Genomic DNA, 13,896 nt, shown 5'->3' on the forward strand with positions numbered 1-13,896 from the left:
CACAGGCACAGGCATAGGCATAGGCAGGCACAGACACAGACAGGCACAGACACACACAGACACACACAGACACACACAGACACACACAGACACACACAGACACAGACACAGACACACAGACACAGACACAGACACAGACACAGACACAGACACAGACACAGACACATCCCACTCTCACATGTGGGATCAACTCCCTCTTTGGGTGGGGAAGAGACAAGTATCCATAGGACCCTGTCACCTGTGCTTTGCCTTCTCCCTTGTCCTCCAGATCCTCAGCCCCTCAGCAACTCAGTGTAGCTGAAGAGCTGATGGACTGATGGCCATCATGGGGAAGGATCCTGAGGACTGAGCTTGAGTCCCGCTTCTCTCAGCACTAGACTGGGCCATCTTGGGCAAAGCCTTTCTCAGAGCCTTGCTTTCCTTATCTTTGACTGAAGAGATGGGACTAAAGGGGTCAGCAAGTTCTCCTTAGAGGGTCTGGCTGTCAGCACTGGAGGCTGTGCACACTGGGAGACATTCCTCCTTACTGACTGGCTCAGTGACACTGTTGCTGTGCAAAAGCAGCTGCAGGCAGGACAGAAACAAATGCTCTGTAGTTACTGAGGCAGATGATGTAAGCAGATTCAGTGTCCAGGCCATAGGGAGCAGACACCTAGACTAGACTAGGTTTGAGGGTCAACATTTTTTAATGCAACTGACAGCCTAGAGAAAGGGTTGATCTGGCACAGGCTCACCTGCTCAAGTAGAAGGCAAAGAGATTCTGGGGGATGAGGCCTTGTAGCCACAGGTTGTCAAAGACAGGAGTGATTCCCTGAAGGCCAAGGTTGGGGTATCCCAGCCCCAGGATACCATCAAAGACAGCATATTCCATGAAAATGCCAGGTTCTTCCAGGCTCAGGCCAAAGGCCTGGGCCACAACCGTGAGGTCCCCAATCTGTGACGGAAGAGGGGCTCTGATAAGGCTCTGAAACTGGGGCTATGGGATGACTGGGCTTGGGGTGGGGGAGCGGGTAGGGAGATGGTCTGACCCGCAAGGTATAACTGAGTCCTGGCCCTGCCGTAGGCTGCTTGGATGTGAATCCCAGGGAGGAGTGGGTGGGCAGCTCTCCTGTCGTCCATACCCCTGACATCATTTGAGTTTATACTGAGCGTAACCAAAGGATCCCTCTTGAAGATGAGTGGAGGGCAGGGCATCTCCTTCAGGGCGTTTTCCATGGTTGTCTTTTCTGCACCCTTGGAAGGTGGGAGCCCAGGTGTTTAAGTTGTTTCGGTTCCAGTGTTTAGTTGAGTTTAGTTTTGTTTGTAAGACTGGGGTCACTAAGTGTCCTTAGCAGGCCTGGAACTTGCTATGTGGACCAGGCTGGCTTTAAATTCACAGAGCTCTGTCTGCTTCTGCTTTCTAGAATGCTGGGATGAAAGAAAGGCCTGTGCCACCATGCCTGATTAAGCTACCAAGATTCTCAGAAATATTCACACTGGGAAAAGTATGTGTGTGTGTGTGTATGTTTGTGCCCATGCACTCTCAGGGGTTTTGTTAATTCTCAAAAGCCTCCAAGGCCTCTCAGGTAACATGGCTCTCCTGAATCTGTGCTCAGCTTTTTCTGCTTGGGAGTTCGAAACCCCTTGGCTGCTGTCAGAGGCCTAGACCACAGGCTGTCCCATTGTCTGGCACAATGTGGCGTATACGCATGGTTTAGTTTTACACACCTCTTTCTCTTTGCTCCAGGCAGGATCCTTTGGGGAAGGAGCTACAAATCTGAGCCTTGGGCACCTGTCGCTGCAAGGACTCACTTGTGGAAGACCCACAAGGGGTGAGGCCAGCTGGAGCAGGAGGGCCCTTCCTCCCTGCTGAGCCTTGAGCCGCGTTCTCACCCAGAGCCAGCCTCGAGGCAGCCTCTGCTTCCCGGCTTACCCTGACAGTGTCATAGGCAAGAAATCCAGACATCTCTCCTGAGCCATAGGCAACATTCACAGGTCGGCCTGAGACCAGGAAAGTGGAAGACCGAAGCGGGTTGAAGGCTTTGTGGTGAGCTGCAGGACACAGGCAGGAGGTGACCCTTAGGTGTGCTGGGATATGAGAGGTAATGAAAGGCAGGGCAGGGTGGGGTAGGTCGGATCAGAGTGCTCACCGCAGGCTGGGCTGGAGCAATAGATGGATGGTACCCACAGGACTGAAGATCCAGTATCCAAGACAACCCTGAACTCCTGAGGGGGCGTGCCAATGCTGATGATGCCAATGTAGACCAGCTGCAGGAAAGAGGGCTGTGGCTAGGGCCAGACTGACTGCCTTGTCTGTCCCCTGGCTTCTGGGGTGCCGGCCTCCAGAGCGCTGTCCACACTGCTAAGTTTCTGCTCAAGCCTTTTAGGAACACTCCATCCACTCACATGGGAGGGTCCAGCCCAAGTGCCTCTTCCAGGTAGCCCCTGTGGGTCTCTCCAGGCCCCTGTGCTCTTTGCTTTCTACAAAGTCATAATAGTTACTATCAAGACCACTCAGCCAGTCCTTTCACTGGGTATGCGTTTACATCTCCCCCACCCACTGCCTTTTCCTCTCTCCTTTCCTCCCCCTTTCTTCTTGATGGGTCTCACTATGTAGCTCAGGCTAGCCTCAAACTCATGATTCTCCTGCCTCAGTCTTCTGATTGCTTGAATTATAAGCATGCACTACCACGCCCAGTGGACACTTGTTCTTTGCCTGTTTCTCTGGCTTGGCTGTCAGAAGCGAGGCTTAGTCAGGTGTGGCGGCACACACCTTTGGTACAAGCATTCAGGAGGTAGAGGCAGGTAGATCTCTGTGAGCTAGAGGCCAGCCTGCTCTACATAGCAAATTCCAGGCCAGCTACAGCTACATAGTGAGAACTGTCTTGAAAAAACCCAAAGGAAAACAAAACCAAACTAGACTCTGCTATCAGACATGACAGCATCTTGCTGGCTGGCCCAGGGTCCAGTCCATCTCAGAGCTCACTACTGTTCATTGGTTGAAATCTGTGTCTGCTGGGTGGGGACTCCTTTACCTGAGACACCTAACATGACTTGTAATTGAATTTGCTGGCCTTGGGTTAGACATAGCTCACCCTTGCTTGGGGCCCAGGGATTCACCTCTGTGAAAAAAGAGCAAAAGTCCGGGTACTCAGTGACTTCCATGGCACAGAACAGGCTGTCTGTGTGGTAGTAACTGGCCATTGCTTGATTCAATCAGCCAGCGCAGCTCCAGATGGGGTAGTGGATAAGGAACAACGGGCGACACAGGTCCCTGTTCCTCACCCACTAAATGTTTTTTCTTTCATGTAAGTGTGTGTGTGTTGTGTATGCGCAGGTGCAAATAGAGGCCGGGGGAGGACACTGGGCGTCCTGATCTGTGGCTCTCCACCTTATTCTTTTGAGATAGGCTCTCTCACTGAGCATGGAGCCAGGCTGGCCGGCTACAAACCCCAGCTACTCAACTGTTTCTGCTCCCACAGCTGAGGTCAGAGGTGTGAGATCTACATCCAGCTTGTATTTTATGCGAATGTTAGGGATTTGATTTCTGATCTTTTTTTTTTTAATTTTTTTTATTTTATTTATTATATGTTAGTACACTGTATCTGTCTTCAGACACTCCAGAAGAGGGCATCAGATTTTTTGTTAGGGATGGTTGTGAGCCACCATGTGGTTGCTGGGATTTGAACTCCGGACCTTCGGAAGAGCAGTCGGCGCTCTTAACCACTGAGCCATCTCACCAGCCCATGTTAGGGATTTGAACTGCTCTTAACTGCTGAGTCGTCTCAGTCCCTCTCCCTATCCTTTCTGACTTTAGGAACCCCAGCCCTCATTCAGTATTCTTCAGAGGGGCCACAGGGCTGGGCAAGAGCCCTAAGGGGGCGCTCGAGAGGCCCAGCTCCCGTCACACTCACGTCTAGGTAGTTCCTCATAGGCTCATAAGTTACGGCTGGGCTCTGGCGCTGCTCAAGAAGCACGTGGGCACGGCTGCGAGGGTACTTATCCAGGTAATCCTTCAGCACTTGGCTTTCCCGCAGGTTTTCACGCATGGACTTAATCTTCATCAGAGGGATTCTTTAAACGAGCATCCAGAAGGAAATTAAGTGAGAGACGGCGGCGCCGTGGGGCGCCAAGAGGCAACCAGAGGAACCACACCTTGCATTGTAACTGCGCGGTGGGTTTTCCGAAGAAGACAATTACTGGGAAGGGCCACAGAACACAATGAGAAGACAATGGCAGGGTGCCTGGTTTCCAGTCCAGGCTCTGTTATTCGCAAGCCATGGGACCGTTCTGAACTGTTCAGCTTCCCTTTCTGTAAAGAAGATGGGACAATAACCCGCTTCAAGTTGACTGCTGGGGGTGGGGGTGATGGGTGATGGGTGGGGAACACTTGCTGTCTGTCCTAACACTCCTGCCAGTGTATTGTCCTCCTCAAAGTAGCCTGGAAGGAAGGATGGAAAAATGAGACATTCTACCCCAAACCCAGTTTCCTTGCGACTCAGCTTTGGTCACCATGATGTTACCATCAAAGCAAGGCCTACGAAATACTACCCCCCACCCCCACACACACATGTTGACTTTCCTTATATATACAGGTTCTTATGCATCCTAGGCTGGCATCAAACTTGATATATAACTGAGGATGACCTTACATTTTTTTATCATCTCGTCTCCACCTCCATTGCACGCAGGTGGAAATAGCCTTCAGACCCGCCTTGTTTCAATCAGAAGTGAGGGAGGGGAGAAAAATGGGAAATGTCAGGGAGTTAACGTGGCTAGTGATGAGGTCTGAGCCCAAAGAGAGATAGAGGTCTGTGGACACTGAGACTCTCAGAGAGGTGGAGGAGGGATCTATAGGGACGGACGGATGGACAGACAGACAGACACGCTGAGAGAGACCTAAAAGACAATGTAGCAGCTATACCCCGACAGCTGCACAAGTTGTACACATAAGGATTTTGGTGAGAGACACCCACACAGCCCATGATGTGACTTCTGCTGCTGCACACTTGCCCCAAGACTTCTGGGCCTTCCAGTGTTCTTGGCAAGCTATCACTGATGAATGGACACCTGCAGGTTATGAAGGCCACTGGGGATTTCATTTCCTCCTTCACCATGGGATGGGCAGGGGATGAGAGGGTCAGACAGTTTTACAGGGGAGAGAAAGAGACCGCTGATAGCTGTCGCTTTGTACTTACTTGACCAAGCACTCTGAGAGGGCCACAAGCCCAAGGACCCAGAGCCACTTCATGATCCCTTCCCAGGCTTAAGGTGCTAGGGAGAAGTTCTGGGCCTGAAGCTGTGTGGAGAACTGCTTATTAAGTACGTCTGGCCTGCTCTAATCAGACCCTGGAAGGCCACTAATGGGGCCTGATAAGAAATGCAAACTTGCCCTGATAACATCTTTACCCTAGTCAGGAGAGGAAAGGGCTAAAAATTCTCAGAATCTAGGGAGTTTTCGTGGCTGAGAACACAGCACCAAGTCACCTGATTTCACAGAGTGGAGAGACTCTTGCTATCTTGGTGATAATGACACTGTGGATAAAGTGACAAAGGTAAGTGCCAGGTGCCTCTCTGCTGGTCACATCCCACCAGCTCCTCACTGGCCTGCCCTCATTAGAGAGTGGGTTGCTGGCAGGAACAGAAGGCCGAGGCTGACAACCTGAGTTTGATAGCCAGGGCCCACGTTTAACCTCCATACACCTCTGTGGTAGAGGCACCCACCCACCCACATAAAACAAACAAACAAACAAACAAACAAACACATAAATACAACAGTAAATGTAAAATGTATCCATGATAAATGGAAGACTTTTTAAAAGTTTATTTTTCTTTAAAAACCAAAAGAAGATAGGCAGCTAGTCCTTGCCTTCGTAGAGCGACCTAGGAGGCTGGGTGGCCATGGTGGGCATGATGCCGTATTGTCTTACCACAAGGGGGCACTCTTGAGTCAGCTCTGACCTGCCAATGCCAGGCTGGAAGGAAGCCAAGGTGCCAAGTTGGCCACATTTTTGAGAGAAGTCAGAGCCTGGGTTTTTTTTTTTTTTTAATGTAAAATTCCTGCTCTTTAAATGTTAGCAGCTGGGATATTATGATGCATGCACTTTGGTTTTCACACACTGTTCCTGGTTCCTAAGTTGCTCCCTGCAAGTGAGAAGACACTTCATCCCAGAGGGTGCAGCAGGGACACCATGAAGAATCTTGGACTCCTGTGGCGAGAAGAGTATTATTCTGTATTTTATGCTGCAGTGCCAGTTTAAGGAGGTAAACATATGTATCCCAGGCCAAAGGCTCCCAGAGGTGTTTCTCTGACAAGATGCTTACAAAGAATATTTGCTTGTCTGGATGGGCGGATAAATCAGGGTCCTATCAGGGGAGCTGTAATAGGGTGCTGGGGACAGCATACAATGACAGGGACCGCCTGCAGTAGGCAGAGATGGGGACATCTCAGAAACCCATAGCAGCTCCTTGTAAAAAAGGATGGCGTCTGGGACCCTGAGAAGCAGGAGACATATCCCTCCAGGGGACCTGCCATCTGAAATAAGGGACTGCCTGCAGTAGGCTAGGATGGAGACAGCTCAGTAGTCCATGGCAGCTCTTTGTAAAAAACAGTTGTTCCATTTCTTCTAACATTAGCCCTAGACAATGGCTGTATAGATTTTATTTGTGCGTGACTGCTTTTCAGTTGAACTTGGTATGCATAATTATTCTATTATACCTGATTTTCTTACTTCTTTTTCCTTCTACTCTGGTGAATGAATTCTGTGAAACTAGATGTTCCTTGATGTAATGATTCTTCTTCCTCTTCTTCTTCTTCTTCTTCTTCTTCTTCTTCTTCTTCTTCTTCTTCTTCTTCTTCTTCTTCTTCTTCTTCGAGACAGGGTTTCTCTGTATAGCCCTGGCTGTCCTCTTTGTAGACCAGGCTGGCCTCGAACTCAGAAATCCATCTGCCTCTGCTTCCCAAGTGCTGGGATCAAAGGCGTGCGCCACCACACCCGGCTGATGTAATGATTCTTAAACAATTAAAAATTGAGGCATGGGACAGCACAGCACAGCTCAGTCCTAAGGGCCAGGTGCATGCTGTGTGTTCTCATCTTGGAAACAATGCAGTAGCTACACAATGGTAGTTCCAGATTAATGCTTGATTTGCAAAGAAACTTTGAAGAAATTATTAGAAAATGAAATAGAGCCAACACTGGGACCCCAAGAAAGGAAAAAATTATTAAAGTTATGAAATAAATTTTGTATAACATTTGAGAGTGGCTCCTGGATAAGCAAGTATAGAATATGTAAAATCTTATATTAGTAAAACTAAGTCCAAACCCTGGGACTCTTAGGAGAGCCATTGTGTGCAATGCGCAGAAACAGAAAGATAAAGGAACTACTGAGTTAAGGGTTAACTTGACTTTTTCTGGCCACTGCCTGGCAGCTTTGCCCATGCCATTTATCATTAGAGCTTTACAAGAAAATGCAAGTAGCTGACCTTGGAGCTCTGAGCGCTGAAGTATAATAAGTTAAAGTTTAAATAATGATATGTTTGCAATATTATTATTTTGGCTATGGGCCTGGGAGTCGGGAAGCTTGAAACTTTGGGGAACAATTGTAATTCTTGATTCTTTGTGGGACGTGGTTATGGTTTTGAATTTGATATGGCAATGATTATACAATGTCTTTTTTCTACCTGCTTTTGGAGTATCAATAAAAGACTCGGGCAAGAGAAAGGCAAGAGAGCGAGTAGAGAGCAAGTGAGGAGTATGTGAGGTGAATGTGGAGAGTGAGTGAAGAATGAGAGAGAGAGAGAGAGAGAGAGAGAGAGAGAGACCATGAGAAGAGCATGTGAAGAGTGAGTGAAGAGAGAATGTGAGGTGTGTATGGAGAGAGTTTGTGTGAGTGAAAGGAGAGTACATGTGGTGTGTGTGAGAGAGATGTGTGTGAAGTGTGTGTGTGAGAGAGTGAAAGGGGAACACATAGAGGTGTGTACGAGTGTGAGAGTTCACAGATAAGAAAAGCACAGAGGAGAAAAGCAGAAAGCACAGGAGAATGCAGAGTGTGTGCAGCCTTAAGCAGTGAGAGAATGAGCGAGAGAGAAGGAGAGCAGAGAATGAGAGAGAAGAGAGAGAAACTTTAAGCCTTGAAAAATTGCCTCTCAGCTTGTATCCAAAAAGTAGTCTGTGTCTATTTATTATGTGCCTTCCAGATATCCTGCTTCCAGTTGAGAACTCTGATCCTGTGTGGAGGCTGCACCCCAGCAACAGGGGCTCCTCAAGTTTCCACAGCTGGGCTCAGCCCCTAGACTGCACAACGCTCTAGATATCAGCCCACAGCATGCTGCATTCTTCGGGCATCTCTCAACTGGATATAAGTCTGGGTTCCTGAGAGCCCTCCTTGAGTTTGGATCATTTGTTTGAGTGGCTCAGAGCTTGGGGGAACATTTCCATTATGTTTGTTCACTCATTTGCTGTGGGGGCCAGGGGATGGTGGTGGAGAGATAGCTCAGCATTGGATGATCTGCAATGGGAGGGGAGAGAGAGAGAGAGAGAGAGAGAGAGAGAGAGAGAGAGAGAGAGAAAGAGAGTCAGAGAGAAACAGAGAAACAGAGAATGACACATCTCCAGCCCCTTAACATATATTTAAAAAATTATATTTATGGGCTGGTGAGATGGCTCAGTGGTTAAGAACACTGACTGCTCGTCTGGGTGTCATGAGTTCAAATCCCAGCAACCACATGGTGGCTCACAACCATCTGTTATTGGAAACAAATAAAAAAATCTATGGGCCAAAGCAAGAGGGAGAAGGGAAGGGGGGGGGAAGAATAATAATAAATAAAAATTACATTTATTTACTTATGTAGGTGGGCAGTGTTGTATGGAAGTCTCAGTACTTGTGGAAGCTCATTCTCTCTCTCCACCATGTGGGTCCTGGAGACAGAACATGGACCGTCAAATTTAGCAGTAAATGCCTTTTCTTGCTGAGCCATCTTACTATCCCCAAAACCTTTATTTATTTATTTTTTTCGAGACAGGGTTTCTCTGTATAGCCCTGGCTGTCCTGGAACTCACTTTGTAGACCAGGCTGGCCTTGAACCCAGAAATCTGCCTGACTCTGCCTCCCAAGTGCTAGGACTAAAGGCTTGCGCCACCACGCCCGGCAAAACTTTAAAATTTTAAAATGTAGATGTGTGTGTGCTTGTTCATGTATTTATGTGTGCATGGATACACGTGGGTAGATGCCAGAAGAGGGTGCTGTATCTCCCAAAGCTGAAGTTACAAGTGAGCCACTCAGTATTGATGCTGGGGTCTTTTGTAAGAGCAATAAGCACGATTAACCACTGAGCCATCTCTTCAGCTCCACCCACCCCATACACTTTAAAAATGTATCTTTTATTATTATTTTATGTATATGGGTGTTTTGCTTACATGTATGTCTATTTACCGTGCACATGCCTGGTGCCTATGGAAATAAGATAATTGGAGTTACAGACATCTGTAAGAACCTGACTTCTCTACAAGAGCAGCCAATGCTCTTGACCACTAAACCATCTGACATGGCATAAAGGGAGACTTAGCTATAAAGTGTCTTAGGAACCAGTAGCGGATATGAGCATATGCTAGAGTCCAATTTGCAATTTGAATGATTAAACCACTTTGTTTTATTTGCAGTGCTGGGGAGCAAGCCCAGCATGCTGTCAATCAAGCACTGAGCCATTGGGCTACATTGTAGCCCTTTAGAGGAATTTTAGAATCAGGGAAACTCAAGCAGGGAATCAATACTGAGTGCTGTGAGAGGCAGGCATTTGGGGCTGGGACTGCAGCTCAGTTAGTACAGTGCCTGCCCCCTCACTCACTGTGCTCCATCTCTGGCACCACAGGAATCAGGTATGGTATGGAAGATCATGGGGCTGAGACTGCAGCTCAGTTAGTACAGTGCCTGCCCCCTCACTCACTGCGCTCCATCTCTGGCACCACAGGAATCAGGTACGGTATGGAAGATCAGCGTTGCGAGAGGGAGTGTGGAGGATCAGGAGTTCAAGGACAGCCTTGATTACAAAGCAAGTTTGAAGCCAGCTTTGACTGTATAAGACCCTTTCTCAAGACCAACCAACAACCAAAGAAAATTTGAACCTAGGTTGGTGGTTTGTGATTCTAGCTTTAGGGAGGCTTAGGCAGGAGTTTGTGGCCAGCCTGACTCCATATTAAGTTTTGGGTCAGCCTGCGCTATTCGTAGTGAGTCCCTGCCTGCCCTTCCCTCAGAAAAAAGGCAAAGCAAGCAACAAATAATAATCCCCCCAAACAAAGAGTAAATTTACTTAAAAAAAAAGTATTATGGGTGCTGGAGAGATGGCTCAGCAGTTAAGAGCACGGACTGCTCTTCCAGAGGACCTGAGTTCAATTCTCAGCAACCACATGGTGGCTCACAGCCATCTGTAATGGAATCTGATGCCCTCTTCTGGTGTGTGTCTAAACACAGCTACAGTGTACTCATATATATTATATAAATAAATAATAAATCTTTTAAAAAGAGTATTGGGGCTCATGTATAAGCATTTTAAAAGCTCCTAGATCCTGAAGATGTACAAAAGCATTTATCATAAAAATAACACTCCTGCAAAAAAATTATCCCAATGAAAATAAATAAAAGACAAAGTTTCAAAAAGGGGGACATAGGGGCTAGGGATATATAGCTCAGTTGGCAGAGTGATTGCCTAGTACACACGAAGCCCTAGGTTGGAGCTCCAAGACTGAACTGAAAAACCCAATACACCTCACCTCCCACCCCCCTAGACAACCAGATGTGGTGGTCCACAGCTATAACCCTGGAGCTGAGAGCAAAAGGCAGGGAGGGTCAGAATGTCAAAGTCACCCTTAGCTACACAGGGAGTTAGAGGCCAACAGAGATGAAGGAGGCTCTGTCTAAAACAAGAAGGGGGTGTAGCTGAAAATCTGAACACTGGCCCTGTTCCTGTTGTTGAGTCATGGGATACTATTAAGACCAACTTGTATGTTTAAAATTGCGTTTGTAATAAGTCGAAATGTTTCCTGTCTTTAGGTTTTACTTTACTTTTGTTTGAGATAGGGTTCTGTTAGGTTCTGTTAGCTGGCTTGGAAGTTGCCATGTATGCCTGGCTGGCCTCAGACTTTACGATGGTTCTCCTGCTTCTGTCTCCTAAGTGTTGGGATCACACCAGTGTGCTGTCACATCTGTTAACATGTCCATCTTGAAGTCCTTATGCTTGGTGATATGCCCGGAGGTGCAAGAAGGGCAGACTTGGGCAGCCTGGTACTGACCAAGTTGCTCTGGAACCTCCCTGAGCCCTGGGCTTGCAGCTTTGATGAGTTTATGGCAGGGCAGAGAAGTAGGAGAGATGGGGCAATTTAAACTCTTCTCAGGTTATCAAGAAGGCTCTGCCCCTCTCTCTGGCTTTCTTGTCATTGGGACCATCTGCAGGAAGAGGGAGAGAGCCCAGGCTGAGGCAGGGAGTTGTTCGGAAAGGAAAGGAAAGAAAAGGAAAGGAAAAGAAAGGAAAGGAAAGAGTGGAGTGACACTAAAGTTGAATAACAGAGAGGAGAATTGTTGGCATGGGATCCAACTAGAAAGGGGCCTTAGAAGGGCACCAAGTGTTTGCAGCATAGGAGAGGAGGTGAAAGAGTCACCTAGGACGGTGGGAAGTGTGAGATGAACCAAGGGCCTACAGTAAACAGATCAACTGGCAGAGGAAAACAGACCTCAGACTGAGGCAGCACCTACCAGGGGTCCCATCCCACATGCAGCTTCTGGTACACAGATGCTGGAGGCTGGACCTGGTCCTTTTTTTTTTGGATTCTTGCTCCAGATGAGGCAGCTTTACACAATGGCTGCTGTGTCACAGGAAAGGGGATGGCTGCCTCCAGTGGTTCTTTGATGACTTTTATTGAGGTCACCTCAAAAGCTCTGAATACCTAGAACATCTCTCACCTTAAAATTTCCTCGCTGGCATGACTGGGATCCAACGTCCTCTTCTTGTTTTCCATCCTTTAGGGGAGGCAACTTGTCCCCCTGGATCAGGTTTCTATTGGAGAGTCCTCAAATTTCCCATTGGTTCGTTCTGCTTCATGACATCTCACAGAATCCAGTGTCAGAGTGTCCTATGGACACATGGGTTCTCTGTTATTGGTGGCAGGTAGGTTGTGACTTGGGTAGGTGGTACCTCGTCTGCCCTCTCCATCCTGAGTGCCAAGCAGACATCACCAGTTGATCCCAGCACTCCTGACCTCTGGATAAAGCTGTAGACTCCTGAGCAACATAGGTCCCCTTCAGCAGAATGTCCTACTAGTCAGCATTGGCACTTGGTCAGAAGTGATTGGTGTTTCCGAAGCCCGATTCCTTTCTTTGGAAGAGGGGACACTGAGACCTGCAGTGTGTAACTTACCAGGATCTGTAAGGTAAGGCAGAGAGGCACTGAAATTCATGGTTTCTGACTTGGCTTGGTCAATCTCTTCCTGGGGTGGCGTGAGGGATAGATGCCGAGAGTCTTGAGAGGGGAGACAGAGACGCTCAGTGGTATGGGCAGCTTTCCGAGGTCCACAGCTGCCACATATTGAAGTTCTTTGCCTGTCTCCACAGCTCACCAGACCCACAGCCTCAGAGCAGGATACAGGGGCTATATGCGTACTTGCAGCTGGACTGGCAGCAGGAAGTCAGAGGTGGTGCTACAGGTTAGCACTGGACCATGCCCAGCTTGGCAGCCCACAGCATTCCCTCCTCTCCTGGGCAGGCATGGCAAAGGCTCATAAAACCACGAGCACCGTCTACTTGGACTTTGCCGACTGGAACCAGATGTCCTATGAGCCATGTCTGCCATGTGGTCTGCACACACCCTGGGATAGCTAACAATGCGTGTAGCCCAACACAAAAGTTTGAACTTACTCAAAATATTATGAGACTTGTTTTGTATGTGATTTTGTTGTCGTTGTTGTTACTTGACTGTACAGTTCTTGACTGTGAACTTGGAAGTGACACCATGTTTTAGGATTGAAAACGCATTTTTGTCTTTCTTTGGGGAGCCCATGGTTGTGCTGAGCAGCTCACATGAGGCTGAAACCCAGGACTTTCTGCCTCTGCTGCTCAAGAACATCCTGGGAGAGGAGAGGGGAGGAGACCTCACATGCTTCCTGAGTGTCTCATTACAGGGATCTGGCTGGGAGATAGGACAGGCCACCAGAAAAGGTCAGGCATTCCTCTGTCCCAATGACTGCTAGACATAGGCCTTGGGACAGGTGCTGATGCCAAGTTCCTCCTCACCTACTGAGAGGAATGTAGGAAGCAGGATCTACCAAGGGTGGGGCCATCACTGGGTGCCACATGGTCACACTGGGGAAGATTAGACAAGAGTGTTTGCACTCTCCCTAGTTCTATCGTGTGCACCTTCCAGGAAAATCAGAGAGGGCAACGAAAGCAAACCAAGAGGGCAGAGCCATTGTTACAGGTAGACATGGAGATACGTAGCTTATCCACGTGGCCTGGGCCCAGAGTAAGCTTGCCTTTGTTGACAGCCCTGGCCACCCTGCCCGGATCACAGACAGCCATTCACTCTGAGCCCAGGAATCAAGTATGAAGGAGGCCTTGAGATCACAGTGGTAATGGGGTGCAGAGGTCCCCTGGGTGACAGTGTTGTTCTCAAGTACAGAAGGAAGACTAGAGATGGGCAAGCAGGCATTAATCCCCCTCACTGGGGTGTCCTTTCAATTATGATTTCTTCTTTGAGATATTTTAGTTTTATTATCTTTAAGTGTGTGTGTGTGTGTGTGTGTGTGTGTGTGTGTGTGTCTATGCTGAGGCCAGAAGAGAGGGGCATCAGATCCTCTGGATCTGGAGTTTCAGGAGGTTGTGGGTTACCTGACCTGGGCGCTAAGAACTAAGCCTGGGTTCCCTTTGAGAGAA

General features: G+C 48.2%; 1 protein-coding gene and 1 long non-coding RNA gene across 2 annotated transcripts in view; one reads left to right on the top strand and one right to left on the bottom strand.

Moving 5' to 3' along the window:
* Positions 1-5,330, bottom strand: part of LOC110285914 (pepsin A-5) — a 10,794-nt gene extending 5,464 nt beyond the window's left edge. The window contains exons 1-5 of the mRNA XM_021152393.1: positions 5,178-5,330; positions 3,894-4,053; positions 2,130-2,247; positions 1,913-2,031; positions 735-934 (exon numbers count right to left, since the gene is read on the bottom strand). Coding sequence (XP_021008052.1) covers positions 735-934; positions 1,913-2,031; positions 2,130-2,247; positions 3,894-4,053; positions 5,178-5,230 — 650 coding nt within the window. The 5' untranslated portion in view covers positions 5,231-5,330. The remainder of the gene's footprint in view (positions 1-734; positions 935-1,912; positions 2,032-2,129; positions 2,248-3,893; positions 4,054-5,177) is intronic.
* Positions 5,331-12,231: 6,901 nt separating this feature from the next.
* LOC110285239 lies at positions 12,232-12,994 on the top strand. The gene is made up of 2 exons (XR_002377036.1): positions 12,232-12,398; positions 12,580-12,994. It is a non-coding gene; the product is annotated as an uncharacterized LOC110285239 (long non-coding RNA).
* The last annotated feature ends 902 nt before the right edge of the window (positions 12,995-13,896 follow it).

This window comes from Mus caroli, chromosome 19 (genome assembly GCF_900094665.2).
Source record: "Mus caroli chromosome 19, CAROLI_EIJ_v1.1, whole genome shotgun sequence".
Taxonomy (NCBI): domain Eukaryota; kingdom Metazoa; phylum Chordata; class Mammalia; order Rodentia; family Muridae; genus Mus; species Mus caroli.